Here is a 17576-nt window from a genome sequence, read left to right on the forward strand (position 1 = left end):
TGACGCTGCTGTCAACCAAGAGCCCCATGGCAGGGAGGCCTGGAGACCAGCACGCGGCTGACCGCAGGTGGGCCTCGCACACAGGAAGGCCTGGCCGCAGGGGCAGGACACACACGTCTACACTGGGCAAGGAATCCCAGGCTGGTTTAGCCTGGGGGGAGGGGGGTTCTGCTAGTCCAGCAGCAGGAGGGATGTGGATGTCGGGGTGGTTTCCAGCCCCACAGCAGCCGGAAGCCCCCGTCCCAGGGACACACTGCGTTGGCACTTCCCACGCTCTGCCAAAAGGGCCCAACCACCACCCCCTGGAATGCTCCTCAAGTCACAGGCACCTCTGAGCGACGCTCCCCCTGTCATCCCCTGCCTGACTTCCTCTCTGGAAGGGGCAGCAGCTGCATAAAATAATCTTCTGTGGGGCGGTGGGGCAAAGGTATTCACCCACATTTCTCTTTCCATTATCCACACATGCTAAAAACCAGTCCCAGCTGCACTTCTTGAAATTTCCAAAAGCCTCTGGTAACACTCAGTCTCTAAAGGTCTTGGCTCTGACTAAAGGGAGGCCATGGACATTACCTGGCAAACGAGCAGTGACAGGCTAAGGAACCCCTGCCTCTCCCTCTACCACCCTCACCTGTGAGAAAGCAGCACCCTGACTCTAATATTCTGATTGACGGCGGGGTTCTGGCTTCTATGGGACTAGGGATGGGGCTTGTCCAGACCCCCGGCCATTTCCATTTCCTGACTGTGCCCACAGCCTCCTTTCCCTGGCTGTCTGGGCCATCTGAGCTCTCCCCTGGGGCTGCCTTCCCCAGAAGTCCTGCTGGACCAACCTCAGTCACTCCTCTTCCCTTAGTGCAGCCTGGTCTCTCTCACGTCTGAATGTCACCACACTGATGTATACACATTCCCACTGTTCTCTAAGACAGATGATGCTGTCTTAAAATAATGCCCCAGAAAGTGGCACATTGGAGAAAAGAATGCTGTCTTTGAGAGTCCGCTGCATTCTTGATTCCCAGGGAGACTCAGCACTTTTGTGCCTTCTTATGTGCTCTGAGAAAGACAGTATGTGGGTCCTGCCTTTTGATCCCGCTCATTATTTATTTTATGACTTAAGAGGTTTCCCCAGTTGGCAATACCACACTGAGGATCGTGAACCAAATGCAACAGAGCACCGATTAATTAGCAGCCTACTAGTCAACCCATTCAAACGGGCTGGTCAGTGGGGTTGGATCTCCCCACACAGACAGTTCAGGAAGCTCATCTGGTGAGAGGCGATCTTGTACTCTAACTTCAGGGTCTGTAATGGGAAACTGTTCTTTATAAGGTCACTGATGGAATAGGGTTGGGGTTAAACTCTGGGAGACACTCATCAGACTCACCCCACTCACTCCTTCGCCTTCTCTGACCTAGAATTCCTTCTGCTGGAATACCTAACTGCAGAATCCCACAGAGGAATTAAAGACAGAACTGGTTGGGTTTTTTGGATGTATTACATAAGAAATAAGTGACTGCAAATGAAAAATATTCAAATTTACGTTGATTCAGTATTATGGAAAGATCAATTGTTTTCTGATTTGGTACATAATAAACACGTAACTTAATGTAAGTTTAAGTGGTAAGAAAAATTGGGATTTCTAGGCAAAAATTTAAAAATATGCTGAGTAACGTATGGAATTGCTGAATCACTATATTGTGCCCCTAAAACTAACATAAAACTTTATGTTAACTAGATGGGAATTAAAACTTTTAAAAAAGAAAAAAATATTTTAAAATATGATGATACTTGGTTTGGGGCTCAAATATATATTAAAATACAGATTCAAATATACTTTTATTGTCTCATCAAAGAAAAGGGTGCTTTTTATGACCTAATGTTTAGAGTTCTTTAATTTTGTGCTTTAAGAAAAATCTCAATTTGTTTACTTTTTTAATTTTCAGATTTGTGAAATGAAGAGGTAAGAGAGAAAGTTTCAGGCTTCTGTTTATCAGCTCTTCTCCGTAAGAAACACATTGTAGGCATCTATCATTTTTGTTCTAAACCAATAAAAAGGCAAAATAAATATAAATTATCACAATATTTTCACTTTTTAAAATGCGTTCTTAAGTACCAGAAACACCTTGACGTGCTCTGGAGAATTCTGATTTGACAAAAACAATGCACCAACCGGGCCAGCTATGTAATATGCAGGGCTCAGCACAAAATGAAAATGTAGAGCCTCTTATTCAAAAAGCAGGAAAAAAAGCTTTTTCTTTCCTGACACAGGCTTTTCCTTTGTTACTTCCTGTTGCAATCCCTCGGCCAGGGGAACTCCTGAAGCCAGGGCAGACCCTCACAGGCGCCCGGGGCCCTATCCTGTGATGCAGGTGAAATTCATACTAGATGTGGACCCTCCCTGCAAATGTGCTAGGCCCCCACGGGGAGTGGAGGGTGGGTGCCTGAGAACCTGTCCTGGGACGGCCAGAGGGGCCTGTGTTCGAACTGAGGCTCCTAGCCCCAGGTGAATGCGCCATGGTCCCATGCAGCTGCCCTTACAAGAACACAGTGATAGGTCAAATTGTGAAGCACTCGAGATGGTACTGGTGAGCATTAAACCCGAAGCACAGAGCCCTTTTCTGGGTGTGGAGCTCCACGCAACTAGTCTGGTCACACGCCCAGGAAGCTAGCCCCGGACAGATCTGAGAAAGAGCAGCTTAAGGGGAAGCTGCAGAGCGGTTACCATTTTGTTGCCTTTCATTTCCCATTTCAGTCTTACGGTTCCTTATGATTCCAGTCTTTAACCAGCCGTCCTTCAGAGGTTCACACTAAACACGCACGAGCATAAAAAGCAAGGGCATGATCAGCAGATGAAGTCAACAGTGTGGCCATACACTAGACACCACCATCCAGCCACCAGTGCTCACTCAACACCCACTCAAAGGTAAGCAGTTCCTTACTGTGTTGACTGACACTGGCCTCACCTTAAACGGTGTGTGTGAATGCCCAGGTGCCTCCGTGAGCACACTGGGAAGCCACACTGTGGAGGGGAGAGCGGTCCAGGTGCGCCTGGTTCAATCCTGGTTTACACTGGCTGTCCTGGTATAATTAGTCATGGCAGCCTCCCTCACACTCAGGTGTCCTGGTTTCTCTATTCACCAAGGGCATGGTCTTCTCCTTTCTTTTTTCTCCAGTTATTTTATTTATTTATTTTTTTTAAAAGATTTATTTATTTATTTATTTATTTGACAGAGAGAGATTACAAGTAGGCAGAGAGGCAGGCAGAGAGAGAGAGAGGAGGAAGCAGGCTCCCTGCCGAGCAGAGAGCCCGATGCAGGACTCGATCCCAGGACCCGGAGATCATGACCTGAGCCGAAGGCAGCGGCTTAACCCACTGAGCCACCCAGGCGCCCTCCAGTTATTTTTTATATTTTAAAAAGATTTTATTTACTTATTAGAGAGAGAGCACCTGCCAGTGTAAGCAGGGAGACGGGCTGAGGGAGAGGGAGAGAGAGAATCTCAAGCAGGCTCTACGCCCAGTGTAGAGCCTGACATGGGGCTAAATCCTGACATCCTGACCAGAGCCGAAATCAAGAGTCAGACGCTTCCTCAACTGAGCCACCCAGGCAGCCCCTGTCCTCTGTTTTCTGATCCAGAGGAACCCAGTGCATTTCTCTGGGGGCATTTACATTCCAGAGAAAACAGCATGGCAATGTTTGTGGCTCAGGCCTTTAACCTGACTGCTGTCCTGATTGTGGGTGCTCAAAACGGGAGAAAAAACCAGCCACTCTTCCCTCATGAAATCCCAAAGTGAAGGAACACCTACAAACAGCGTGGTCCCCTGGAACAATCTGGGCCTGAGTGCCAGGGGAAGAACAGGCCCATTCATAAGCATTTCTGTGCAGCCTGGCATAGGACAGAATAGACAGAAAACCAGCAACTGTCTGCCATGGTGACCTCTGTGGGCCTGAGGTTCCTTAAACACCATGTTCAGAGGGCCAAGGGACCTCTGGAATAGCTGTCGTCTGGGAAAACGGATGACTCTGCGGACAGGGCATGTGACCTCTCAAGGTCTCTGTGGTGGCCGATTCCACAAGGAGGCTGGTGGGAGTAAGCAAAGCCACAGGAGTTGGCTTTCATTTCCCAGTGAAGAGCCATCTAAAAATGATAATGATATCCCCACTGTGCAAGAGCAGGACTTTCTTGTGTACCAGGCTCTCTGAACAACAGCCCATTAGCAGGGAGAACAAACAGTTCTTCTTAGCTCGGGATGTAGCATTTACCTGTATGTCAGGAAACAGCACAGCGTCGCTCATAACGGAGACCCTTACCTCATTTGCTGTGTTGTGTGTTCCCACGATTCGGATGAAGGAGGCGGGCTGTCTCTCAAAAGTTACAGACTGCCAGGACCTGTGAGAGGAAGCACAACCGTGTGCCTGGTTAGACGGTACTGTTAACCCAGCCAACACTGCCCGTGGGGGGGTTAGATGCTGAGGGCTCCTGCCCTCCATCCTCAGGAGGCCTGCGACATAGGACAGTTGGGGGAATGGAACGGGGTGCCACCTGATGTGTGTCTGAGAGAGGCAGTCAGTACCTAGCATCCCCACTCAGAGCATTCCTACCTTCTGTGAAGGCAACTGGGATTCTAACAAAGCTCGCCATCAACAGGCACAGAGTATAGTCCAAGTCCACACTAAGACACGAGTGTGGCCAAAGAGAAGAGTGATCAAGGTCGGTGGGGTTCATCCAATACATTTCCTCATCTGTGAAATGCGCCCACCTCAGAGGTGAGGGGGCATGCCTCTAAGAGGTGTGGGGGCTTCTGGGAGGAGTTTTGAGCCAGGGCAGGAAAGGGGAGGGAGAAGTAGGGGTCACTCAGTGTCATGTGAAACCCAAGGCTCTTCTGTCCGAACACTGCCCCATGCAGATGATGGCACCTGGGGAAGAAGAGCCTGTTTCTCCACAGGCCTCCCCCACCTCCTCTTTCCTGCTTCCAAACGTACCCCCCCACCACCCCTCACCCCCGACCCAGGGCTTACTGTCAGCACCAGCCAGACTCTGGGTGGGCTCAAAACCCAGCTCATTAAAAGCCCAGCAAGCAGGCCCTCCAGAGCCCCGGAGAGGAGGAGCTCTGCTCTTGGTTTAATGCTCACAGCTCATCAGAATGCGCTGGAGGAGAGCACGGCACCCACGACTGTAAACTCCAATAATATTTTCTGTAATAAATGTGAGGAGTTCACAGTTGTTGCCATCCCTCCTCCGCTCACACAGTGGAAATGCCAGCTGCTGGGAAGCTGTTTCCTGTAATTGTCTAATTACCAAGTACCGCTACCAAAGAAAATATATGTATTTGTGGTTTGTTTTTTCCCCCTTTGGTTTCAGGTGTTCCATCTTCTCTCTCACGATGAGCCTCCCACTGAGATTGATTCACTGCTGCCTGGACACCCAGGCCCCTTAAGGTCATTAAAAAGTCATTACCGTCCTGTGTGCAAAGTCTGTGCCTCTGAAAGCAGTTTTCTGGAAACAGCACAAGAAAAATCACTCTCTCTGTAAAAATGCTATTATTCATACATGAAGGTGATGCCATCTGACCAGCCCCAGAGCCTGCACTCTTGGCCAGTTTTCTCGGTGGGGGATTGTCTTGCTCCCGGGCCCACACAGCTCCCTTGGGGCATCTGCAGGGTGGGATGCAGCCTGTGGGTGGGGCCAGGCCTACAAGGTGCTTCAGCCCTGGGCCTGCGCTCCCCCAGGCCTGTCACTTCTGAGCCAAGCTGTGTGGCTGACAGATGGGCATCCTTCCTCTGGCAGGTCAAAGGAAGTGAGGGGTCCCTGCTGCGTAGGGCAGCAGACACCCATCCCAACTCCTATGGGAAGTGACGGCACACACCAGGGCTGGGCCACAGCCTGGTCTCAGACCAGTCCTCCAGGAAAGGGAGGCAGAGCCAGGACAAGTGACAGCAGCTACTGACGACAACTATCATGTTCAAGTCAGCTTCACAAAAAGGACTGGGGTGCAGAGGGGCTGGGCGCAGAAGAGGTAAAGACTGTGTTCTTAAGATGTCTAGCTGCATGCCTGTCCAGGAAATTTTCAACTGCTTCTGGATGTGGAGGTAGAACTCGGCACTTGGAAGCTCGTTATCCTCAACAACATGCTCCTGGCTCTGAGAGCACAGGCAGATCCAAATTACGCCCCCTGAGGTCCAGCCCCTGATGCCCCCACACCACGGCAGGGAACCCAAGGCAATGAAGGAAGAGAGGTCTGGCCAGGAGTGGCCTTAGGCAGAGCCAGGCTCCGGCTGTGGGGTTGGGGATCGAGCACCTCAGCCCCTCGCCTGGGCCCGGGGAAGGGGGCTGGCAGGGCAGCAGCCTGAGCAGGAGGGAGCATTTGTGGAGTAATAGGATCAGAAGGCCTCAATTTAATACCGATCCTCCATTACACGGCATTAATATCTAATCACATTAGAGTTCATTTTCACTAACACAGCCTGAGAGTTGAAAGATGATTTCATTTTCAGCAAAACCGGATACCAACCCTAAAACAAAATATCAGTAGGAAGGGACGGTGGTTAGGATGAGGTAATGGGCGTCTCTCCCTCCCCAAATATCAGATCTCATTTGCCCTCAACTTCTTCCAAACAATTTTAAGTGCTGCTCAGCGGGGAAGTGGTAAGGCGGCACTGGAAGTCCACGTTGGGGCCACATACGCAATCACTGTGTGACTCGAAGATCTCGGGGCGCCAGGAAACCACTGCCACTGTTCAGTCCCTGCGAGGCTCCACTGGTATTTTTATTGAGTTTTCCTGAGAACTGTATCCCTCCTTGCCAAGTACCCTGAGTCTCTTCCTTGGTAGGTAACAGGCCCAGGAAGATGAAGGAGCCTCAAGGGTATGCACCTACCTGGCTCACAGCCAAGACTGGACGATGCGAGGAAGGAACAGGAGCAACGGGCAGCAACAATGCGTGTGGCCTCTGCTTTGAGCACTTGGGACAAAAGAGAAAGCCCCATCCTGGACTGAAGTCCCAAGGCTGGCCCCGAAGGCTGGGCTCACCTCTCCTGAGCTCCAGTCTCTTCTGTTCAATGCTGGTCACCAAAGAGCAGCTCGAGGGAGGTGTGGGAGATTGTAGATACGTATCTATCCACAGATGTGTTCAGAGAGGGTTATCTATAGGCATGTTTGCCAAGATATTGATCAAGACTTTAGCTTGGGATGAAAGAATTCTAGAGCTGTCTACTAGACTTTCGTATCTTTCTGTGTGGTCTGCATTTGGTAGAATGTACATGTAAGCATTTTTAAAAAGCACCTCTCTTGCCTACTGTTCAAGGTTTTAATATAGATCATGAACTCGAGGTGGTTTGGCACATTGGTTGACACCACAGGCTCTGGGTTAGAATCTCCACTTTGCCCCTTTCCCAGCTCTGTGACCTTAGGCAAGCTGTTTAACCTCTCTGGGCTTCAGTCTCCTCATCTGTACAATGAAGATAATAAAAATATCTAACTTTCTTTTGGTGACAATTAGATACATGAACAAATATAGAAAAAACATCCAAAAACAAGGTGCTAAGTGCTAAAGAAACACTGATGGTATTGTTATTACAAGTACCATTCAGCCAAATGAATCTGGAGAAGACACACTGCTTCCCGGGCCTCATCTGTGAGGCAAGTTTGCTAGTATGTGACTTACCGACTACAGCAGGGGTTCCCAGGGGTGACCAAGACACTCCCATCAGCACCCATCTCTTAGAGACAGACAAGGGAGCTGGGCTTTGGAGGAATTAAGCAAGCATTTATTCAACATACTCCTGAGCCTGGCACGCTGGTGTTATGGGGAATCCGTGTAGGACATAGTGCTTGCCCTTCAAGGCTCACAGTCCCTCTGGGGAGAACAGCTATCCTTCCACGATCTGAGTACAGAACAGTGTCAACAGTACCTTGGTTGTGTTCCAAAGCTTCCCTGTGACTGGTTGGTTGAAGCTTGGAAGCAATTTTTCTGGAGAAAAAAAGTTATAAATTTTGATTGGGTTGACACTCATAAAACTCAATTTAACCCATAATGAGGCTGAAACACTACACACACACACACACACACACACACACTATATATATATATAAAGTTAAAAAAAAAAGGAAACGATGTCGTTGGCAAAGTGGTAATTAAACAAGGCAGGAAAACAAGAGCTTACTTAGGAACAGTCTCTCTAAAGGGGCTGCTGCAGGAATGAGGATTAAGTACTGCCATGTGCAGAAAACCGGGGGCTTGTGCCTGGATTGGGTAGGTTAAGGAGTGAAAAAGTGGGCAGGGAGCCTTCCTAACAGTTTCTTCCATCTGCACACCACTGTGGGGCTTACAAAGTGCTTCCCAATCATGATCTATCAGGCTAGGTTCCCAGCAATCTGTCAGGTAGCTGGGCAGCCTGTTGGAATCCCATTTCTGAGGCGAGACACTGAGGCAGAAAGAGAAACTATCTGCCCACATTCCAGTGCCGCCCAGTGTCAAGATTTCGTGACTGCTGGTGTTCTTTGCACCTAAGAGCACAGGGGGGACTTTCCAATGGGGAGGTTGGGGCACCCAGCCTGGGTCCCAGGGTTTTACACCACCTCACTTCCATGCTGGCCTCATGAAACCGGGCAGGAGTGGCGCACGCGAGCGGATCACAAGCCGACCCCTGGCACGCCAGCCCCTGCAGCCTCAGGTCCCTGTGTGCAAGGGGGTTGAAGTGGTTGTGGGGATTCAATGAGCAAACCGTGCTTGCCGTGGGGTAACCTGCACACCGGCTACGGTTCTGTCTTTACAGTCACACGTAGGCCAAAGTGGAGAAGAGGCTCAGCAGGTGTTCCCTCTCTCCACACCGGCAGCTTAGAGAGATGGAAAACACAGAAGGTTGTATTAAAAAAGCAAATTAGGGGACGACATGTACAATGTGGAACCACACAACACACACACACACACACACACACAGCCACACATTACTCATGAAAACACGCATGCTCACAAAATGTGTTTCAATATTCTGGAAGATGTGCTGAACTCATGACAGTGGTTGTCTCTGAGGAGAGGGTGAGGAATGGGTTTGCTGATGGAGAACAAAGGAGGCTTCAACATTAACTGGAATGTTTTATTTCTTTGATTAAAATAAAAAAGACGAAGTGTACGTGGAAAATATTAACTACAGTCAATTCTGGGGATGAGTATATGAGTGAATGTTAGAACAAATCTTATTCTTTCCTGCATTTTAAACAGTTCTTGACATAAATTAAAAAAGAGGGAGAAGAAAAGCATTAAAATGGTGTCTGTGTTTATGTGAGAAAGAAAGAATTTGGCAGGGGTGGAATTAACCAAACCACCCATGTGGAAGTTAGGGGCCCCCCGATGGACACGTGGATTTGCCAGGTGGCTCCGCCAGCTCAGGACCAATGCATCTCTGCAGAAGTGAGCAGAGGACAGGGGACCTGCTGGCTGGGGGAGGGGTGCAGCCACCCCTCTGCAGGGCTTATGTAGAGTGGCTCTGGTGACAATGGGTCCCGAAGGAAGGCAGGCAGCGGGGCTCAGCTGAGATTGGCTTTCCATCCTAAGCCTCATCCTGCCTTCTCTGGGGATCCTGTAGATCCTGTACCAATAGTGCCTTAAGCTTTTTGGTTCTGGAAAATCATGGGACTCGGCTGCTGATGCTATACAGAGAATGCCAGTGTCAGAATTCTTCTGGAGCAAACCTGGTTAACACTGGGGAGATGGCCAAAGCCAGACTGGCAGTTACATGGGGCAAACTGAACACATGGGTTAAATCTTTGCTCCCTCCACTAAAAGGAAATCTAATATATGCTTCATATCAAATATATGTGTTCTAATACACACACAGACACACACCCCAAGCAGATTCACACTACGTGACCCTCGAAAGGCTCATAGTCTTCAGTCACCAGTCACCTTTGAAGGTCGGGGTGTACAGGGGCTGAACTATGAGGACTGGTTGAAAACAGGTGAAAAGAGTAGATGAACCCCCTACATATCCCCTCTCTTTCTTCCAACACATTGGGAATAAGCCCTCTCCTGTCTCAACAGGAGACAGGGATTTCACTTGGGAATCCTTGAACAGAGAGGGTCTACTCTGGGGGAACCAGGCACAGCAGAGGGTGGGAGCATGTTGGGGCTGAGAGCATAGAATTACAAAGAAGTGAGTATCACGGATGGTGAGATTTCCAGTTCCTAGCCCTCCTTTGGCTTTCAGACACTGTGATCCAGGCTTAAACCCCATGCAGAAGACTGGAGGATCCCTCTGAAGACTCTTGACCAGCCCACCAGGAAAGACCTAGAGATACTGATCCACCTTCTTGCTCTTTGTCCCTCCAGTCTGGGTTCCATAAATATTTATCCAGTGCTTACTATGGAGTGGGCCCTGTTTTAGGCTCTGCCCTCAAGAAGCTTACATTCTAGTGGGAGAGAGGAACAAAAAATATAGGGCTAAGTAGACAAATATGGCAGTGTAAGTAGATTAAGACAGGTACACTGCTTCCAGAGACCACATTTCAGGAGGTTCTCCCTCAACTGAGCTAAAATCGACATCGACGGAGGAAATGGCCATGCTGATCTAGAAGAATGTTCCAGGAGAAGAAACCGAAGGCAGCTAGTGTGCTGGGTCTTAATAAATAGGCAGAGGTCTCCCAGTTAAATGCCCAAATCCCAGTCTGAAACCCTGAAGGAAATCCATAAACCCACCCTCCTACACAAAGCTTCCTACCAGCTCTTTCTCAGTGCCTAACATTTGAAGGTGAACAGCCAGTCAAGGGGCACCAAGGACCCAGACATAAAAAATAGAGACCAAAAGCAAATAGAAAAGAAAAATAATTCAGAGGGTGGAGTTATAATTCAGCAGAAAGAATAAAACCTCAGGAAAAAAAAAAAACCCTTATACTACTGTCAAAAAGATGAAAGAATTATTACACCCTTGAAATAAGAATAAAATGATATGAAAAAGGGATACTCAGAATAAGAAATTGCTCTTGTCAATTAAAACTATGAATTGAAATCAGTAATTCAACACAGCAGAAGCAGAAGTTGAGGAAATTTTGTAGAACATCAAACAAGATGGCAAAGGTAGAAAATACAAGAAAAAGGATAAGAAAATGAGAGGCCTGAACTAAGACATCCACTACCCAATTAGTAGATGTCCCAGGAAAAAAGAGCAGAGAAGATATGAGCTATAAAACTGTCAAAGTAAAAAGACACTTTCTCAGATATGAAGGACATAAGTTCCTAAATTATAGAGGCCACTGAGTGGCCACTATGGTAAGTAAGAAAACAAAACATATTATTGAGAAACTTTAGAAGATCTAAATGTTTCTGGATGGGGCAAAAGCAAGTCAACATAAAGACGAGGGAACCAAAACTGCTTGAGATTTTTCAAGAGTAATCCTGGGAGTTAGGAGATAATAGAGCCCTCCTTTCTAAATGCTGAGGGAAAAGTTGGTCCCAGCCAGACAACTATTCCCAGCCCAGTCCGTATTGGATAGAATAAAGAAACTTCAATTTAGGCACAGATCTGAAGAAATTTACCTTCAGTGCCTTCACTAGAAACTTCCAGAAAATATGCTCCACCAATAACAAAGAAATAAACTACTGCAAAGAAAGTTACGGGACCCAGAAAAGGGAGCATCTGATAGGAAGAGATGTGAGGGGCATTTCCAGGAGGGTGGAGGACGGGAGCCAAGTGAAGCCCAGGACAACCAACCCTGCTCTGGAGAGAAGGCAAGGCTCCTAGGGGGAAAACAAAGGATTTACCAGAGGTCTTAGAGCCGCCTGAGGGGATTTCTGTGGGTCTGACAAAAATAGGTGATATGTGTCTAGAAATTAATGAATGATACATATGGAAAAGTAAGTAATGTTTAACTCCAGGGGAAAAAAATGATACTAAAAGGAATGGTGATCTTAGCAAACTACAGGCTTAGCTCTGAACAATAGTTACATAGTTATGCTAATGCTAATAATAAATGATAAAAACTGTGCTTGAACTGGAGGGTGGGGAGAGACATACACTCACCCGAGGGGGAAGGGTCACCAAGCTAAATCCTTATCTTTCAAAGGAGGGAGGAGATAATTTTCCCTAACAGGACTAAAAGACAACATAATAAGCTATCATTTAGAAATCTGAAGGCACTGGCCAAAAGAAAGGTCTATAAGGCAGGAACGTTTGCCTTAAAACCTAAAAGTCTGATCATGTGTTATGTTGGACAGCGGGGAGACATGGACTTTCACTCCCGGAGCCTAGAGCTAGCAATTCCTCTCACATCAGGGGAGCTCCTGACACGCTCACTGCAGGGACAAGCACCCTGTGAAGACCAAGAGAAGCCGGACAACCTAAGGGACTGGTTAAGTAAATTATGATCCATCTCGAGCCCTATGAGCAAGGACTATGCAGCTGGAGAGAGCTAGGGAGAGCGACAGAGAAGTTCTAGAGATCTCCCGGTATAGAGAAATCAGTGTTAAGAAAATGGGGAGAATCCACATACTCATTTCACGTATAAACTAATCTCCGGAGGAAGAGATGGTGGGTGAGAGTCATTTGCCTGTCCTTATTTTTTTTTTTAATTTTTTTTAAAGATTTTATTTATTTATTTGACAGAGAGAAATCACAAGTAGTCGGAGAGGCAGGCAGAGAGAGAGGGGGAAGCAGGCTCCCTGCTGAGCAGGAAGCCCGATGCGGGACTCAATCCCAGGACCCTGAGATCATGACCTGAGCCGAAGGCAGCGGCTTAACCCACTGAGCCACCCAGGTGCCCCTGTCCTTAGTTTTTAAATTTTTTTTGACAGACAGAGATCACAAGTAGACAGTGAAAGAGAGAGGAGGAAGCAGTCTCCCTGGTGAGCAGAGAGCCCGATGTGGGGCTCGATCCCAGGACGCTGGGATCAAGACCTGAGCCGAAGGCAGAGGCTTTAACCCACTGAGCCACCCAGGCGCCCTAGTTTTAAATTTTTAAACCATGTTAAACGTATTTCCTCCAAACATTCTAACTTGCAAATACTCCAAAATTGTTAAAGAGAAGGAAGGGAAGCAGTTGCCTCTGGGGAGTGGGCCTTGGGGGAGGGAAGAAAGAAGTAGGGAGTCCTGCTTTTTGTTAATGACCCCTGTGGTTCTACTTGGCTTATTTTTTCTTTTTTTTAAAGATTTTATTTATTTATTAAATAAATAAAAGAGATCACAAGTAGGCAGAGAGGCAGGCAGAGAGAGAGAGGAGGAAGCAGGCTCCCTGCTGAGCAGAGACCCCAATGCGGGACTCGATCCCAGGACCCTGAGATCATGACCTGAGCCGAAGGCAGAGGCTTAACCCACTGAGCCACCCAGGTGCCCCTGTACTTGGCTTTTAAAACAATGTTCATGTATAACTTTGATGACAACTGAAAAATTCAGAATGTGAAAAATAAAAGCTGAGCCGAGGAGGAGATAGGCCTCTGGTGACGAGGCATGGAAAGGCTATGTTGGGGGAGCAGATTTATTACAGCCTTGGGGAGCAGGGCTGGGAGGCAGGCGACAGGAGCCTTTGGAAAAGATTCTTGCAGAGGATGGGAACGTTAAAGGCCGTCCCTTATCAACCGCACTCCTGTGGTGCCAGCGGCACCCTCTCACAGCTGAGTGGCGCGGAGACATGACAGGTACTGGAGGCCTGGAGTGAGCCTCCAGACTGGCCTGAAGATCCCTTTGACAATACTTTATGAGCGTGACCCCACAACGGCCCACCCACTGTCCCTCCAAGAGCGCTGTTCTGTCTGCCGGGCCAAGGATCCCACCGTCACCTGTTTCATCTTAACACTTAGCCCCTGGTGGGCTGTGTGGGCCGGGGCATTGCCCAGGGCACTGGGTCAGGCGGGAATTCCAGAGTTGTAGTAGGCCCTAAATGGGGCTCTAAATGTCCTTCCCCAGCTGCTCCCAACCTGGCACACCCTGGGCCCACCTCCCTTGTCCCAGGGACAGAGTGTCCTACACAGCAGAGAGGCGGGGTCAGCCCAGATCCTAAGTCCTTCCCAAGAGCTCCCTGGTCCCCAGATCTCTGACCCCGTGCTGAAGGAAAGGCCCAGTGAGGGGGCAGGTCGAATCTGGCACACTGGGAGGAAGTTCTTTTGTCTTGCAGGACACTTAACTGGATTTTGTAGCTGTCTCGCTGCCCCAATTTACGGGAAATTCTGGGCTCGCTCTATTTATCCTCTCTCTCCAACAACTATTTACGGACAGCCCTCTGCATGCCAGGCTGAGGAAAAACACTGCCAAGTTAGTGGGACCTGACTGTGGGTCCTACTGAGGTGGCTGGAAAACAGACTGTGAGGAGCCCCTGGGAGTAGTGACCATTTAGTCACATGCTGCTCAGCCAAACGCTTCCTGAGATCAAAGGTCACACAGGGGAGGCTCAGAAGACATATTTTTGCTAGTTTACTGAGTAATTTAAAAAATTTGAGTTAGATCCCACTTAAAAAATCAGGAGATTTCACATGAAAAGAAAAACAGGTTTGTACAAATAGGTTTCTCTTAAAAACTTGAAGATCTGGGATCCTTGGGTCCTTTTCTATAAAGACAACACTGTCTACAGCTGAGGTGAATGAGACAGACCCAGGCCATCAAGCTCCTGGTGGTCTGCATCTCCCTGGAGCCTACCCTGGCCTGCTTTGCTTGCTCATACCACCCTCCTGATTCAAGAAGGCGGCCAGGTTTCTTTCCCAGCCTTAGGCAGTGCTAAATGGAACAAAGGAACTCGTGCACAGGAATCATACCACCTCAAAATTCTTTGGGAACCTAGAATAGGTCACACAAATATAGAAAATATAGAATTATGGGATATTTCTATAAAATATATATTAATATATAAATAACATATAATATACATTAACATATATAAAAATATAGAAAATACAGAAAAAATAGAATAGGATACACCAATTATGTTTCTTTAACAACAAACAACAAAAATCTCGGGTGCCTGGCTGGCTCAAATTGGTGGAGCTTGCAACTCCTAATCTTGGGGTTTGAGTTGGAGCCCCAAGCTTGGGTACAGAGATTACTTAGAAATAAAATCTTAAAAAAAAAAGTAATTTGCTTGCCCTCCCCTTGGCTACAGTTGGTAGAAGGTTATTCTGTGGAGCTTCTAAACATTTCCATTCCCAGGCCACACCCCAGGCCAATTAAACTCAGAATCTCTGGGGGGTGGGTCTTGCATGAGTCCCATTTAAACTCTACAAGGGATTTCAGTGTACAGCGGGGGTGGGGGGGCTGGGGGGCAAGCCCTTCCCCTGGCTCGGGGTGGTGGGGTGAGGTGGGGGTGCTGGGACAGAGGTCGTGTGTCATCTACAGTCCTAATTACATTTCAGGTCAACAGTCCCCCAGGTTCCTCCTGCCTCAGATTTCTGGACCTATGTGGGCATGTTCTGCTTTCCCGGCAGGTGCTGGTGCACGCACTTGCATTTGCTGCTTTAACATGAGCTGGTCTTGGTTCTACCTTCCTGCTCATAGCATAATTTTCCCCTTTAGAGGAGTTTCCTCTCAAAGGAAAGGTCAGGACCCTCCCACCAGCTCCTCATAAGAGCTGAGCTGAAAGCTTCCAACCCTGTGGCAGCCACAGGAAAGTTCGTTCCTGGGGACATTCTAGAGCGTTCAGATGAGTCTGTGCAGGAGCAGAGGGGAGAGGGCAGCTTTAATACCCTGAATCCTCACTCAGCTCCCCATCCCCAAGTCCCCCGCTCCCACTCTGGTGCCATCCACCCCCTGCCACCGAGCACTCCTTGATTCCCCTAAGGGGATGCAGTAATTGATGATTAGCATTCCAAAGCTTGGCTTACATCCTGCTAGCCCGTCATATTTAATTACATTTTAACTATATTCGTCTTCGATAATAGCACGAACATAATTTAGATAATTATCTCTCTCTCTCTCATTCTCTGACTCTGTCTGTCTCACTTAGAGCTCCTTGCAACAAAAATCGCTTTCTCGGCTCAAACACATAAACAGACTCTGGGGCCAAGTGCTTTTCTCTCTTGCAGCAGCTGTGCTAGAAACCCAATGAATTTGAGTATTATGCAGAAAAAAAAAAGAGAAAATTCATGTTTCTTCCTGCCTCTGTATTTATGTTTGTACACAACTGGTGGTGGGTGTTGGGGTATGTGTGTGTGTGTGCACACACACACACATGCATCTGGGCAAGAGCTTTTGTGTGGTATAGCAACAGGGGAGGCCTGGTCAATCAAATTAGTGTCTACAGAGCACCCTCTTGGTCTGGCATTTCTTTCTTCCGAGGTTTAATGGTTTCCCTCGCAAATTTAAACTCGGCTGAAACAGTTCTAAATGTCTGGGAAGTCTTTGGAAGAGATGTGTTCTTTCTAATAGGGTTTCTGTCACACTTGGATCTTATAATTAACGACCTTTTACCCTTGCCCATTATCTGGCTCCTCCAAGAGCCCAACAGGTAGGAGAGGGAAATGTAGGCTCCTCCAGGGGAAAGTGTGTCTCAAGCCTACTGCAGCAGTGTCTGGGGTCCCTACACCCTACACCAGCTGGGTCACTTGCCATCTAAATCCTTGCCCCCAAAACTCTCCTCCCCTCCCCACTGGTAGCACAACAGATTCTTCAGGACCTTTGTTAGTTTTTCTTCATGAACCAGATATAGCTGAGCATTTTACGTAAGGAAGATTTTATGTTACAAAGTTCACACCACTAAGATTTCTGCACACAAGGGAATAAGAGATGGGTTCAGAAATAGCTACTATCCGAGATAATCCTGCTCAAAGTCGAGAGATCCAGAGCCTGCAAGAACTTCAACAAACCAATTCCCAAGACAGCATGGAGATGGGAAGTCCTTACTCACAAGCACTCCAGGTTCTGTCTATGTCCTTGGAATTCTCAAAGGCTCTGATAAATATAAGATTTTGTATAAGAAATTCACCTTGTTTGATATCGAAGGATTAGCCATTAGCTGAAGGTCAGTTATTCATCTTCTTCGGATAAATTCAGTATTCGTATGGCTCTAGGTCCACATCAGAGACAAAAATCCGTTTTTCCCCTTTGAAAAATAAATACCACCAAGTAGTCCCCGCACTGGTGAGGGACAGGCAGGAAGAGGCTGAAAAGAGGAGTGATTGTGTAGTTAACACATATAAGGACTCTTGCAGCCACCTGTTCGGGAGACCAAAATTCCTAGCTCACTCTGGAAGTAAAGACGCAGACCAGACTTCAGGAACCCGGCAGAGCAGTCTAGACCAACACTTCACTATCACAGTGCTGAGTCCACCCAGTGACCCTTCCGATGTGACTGGGCCCATTACTGGTCCACGTGCAGAAGGGCTCTCAGCAACATGCTGATTCTGGCAACTGAGTAGTAACTCTTGGCCCTCTAGAGAAACCAGAAACATCGACGTGGTGACTCGGAGAGGCTGCGGGGTCCTGTGCTGGGCGGTGTTACAGAGGAGGATGGGAGTGGTCCTCCCGCAGAGGTGAGGAGGAGGGACGCGCTCTCCATCTGTGGCTTGGGCTCTGGGCCATTCACCTCTCTCGGTTACGGCAGCAGAGGAGAACGATCTGCCTGGGGCTGAGGTTTCCTGTGCTGTGAAGGTCCTGTCCAGAACAGACTGGACT

General features: G+C 48.1%; 1 protein-coding gene across 3 annotated transcripts in view; it reads right to left on the minus strand.

The window, feature by feature from the left end:
- Window positions 1-17576, minus strand: part of BTBD9 (BTB domain containing 9) — a 417028-nt gene that overhangs the window by 13910 nt on the left and 385542 nt on the right. The window contains exons 10-11 of one of the 3 annotated variants that reach the window (XM_045071237.1): window positions 4303-4381; window positions 2689-2799 (exon numbers count right to left, since the gene is read on the minus strand). In XM_045071237.1, the coding sequence (XP_044927172.1) occupies window positions 2689-2799; window positions 4303-4381 (190 nt within the window). Of the gene's footprint in view, window positions 1-2688; window positions 2800-4302; window positions 4382-7746; window positions 7961-17576 lie in introns of those variants that run through there. The other 2 variants (XM_004739994.3, XM_045071236.1) reach the window with 2 other exon arrangements.

Source organism: Mustela putorius, unplaced genomic scaffold (genome assembly GCF_011764305.1).
Source record: "Mustela putorius furo isolate JIRA1106 unplaced genomic scaffold, ASM1176430v1.1 tig00003983_pilon_pilon_pilon, whole genome shotgun sequence".
Taxonomy (NCBI): domain Eukaryota; kingdom Metazoa; phylum Chordata; class Mammalia; order Carnivora; family Mustelidae; genus Mustela; species Mustela putorius.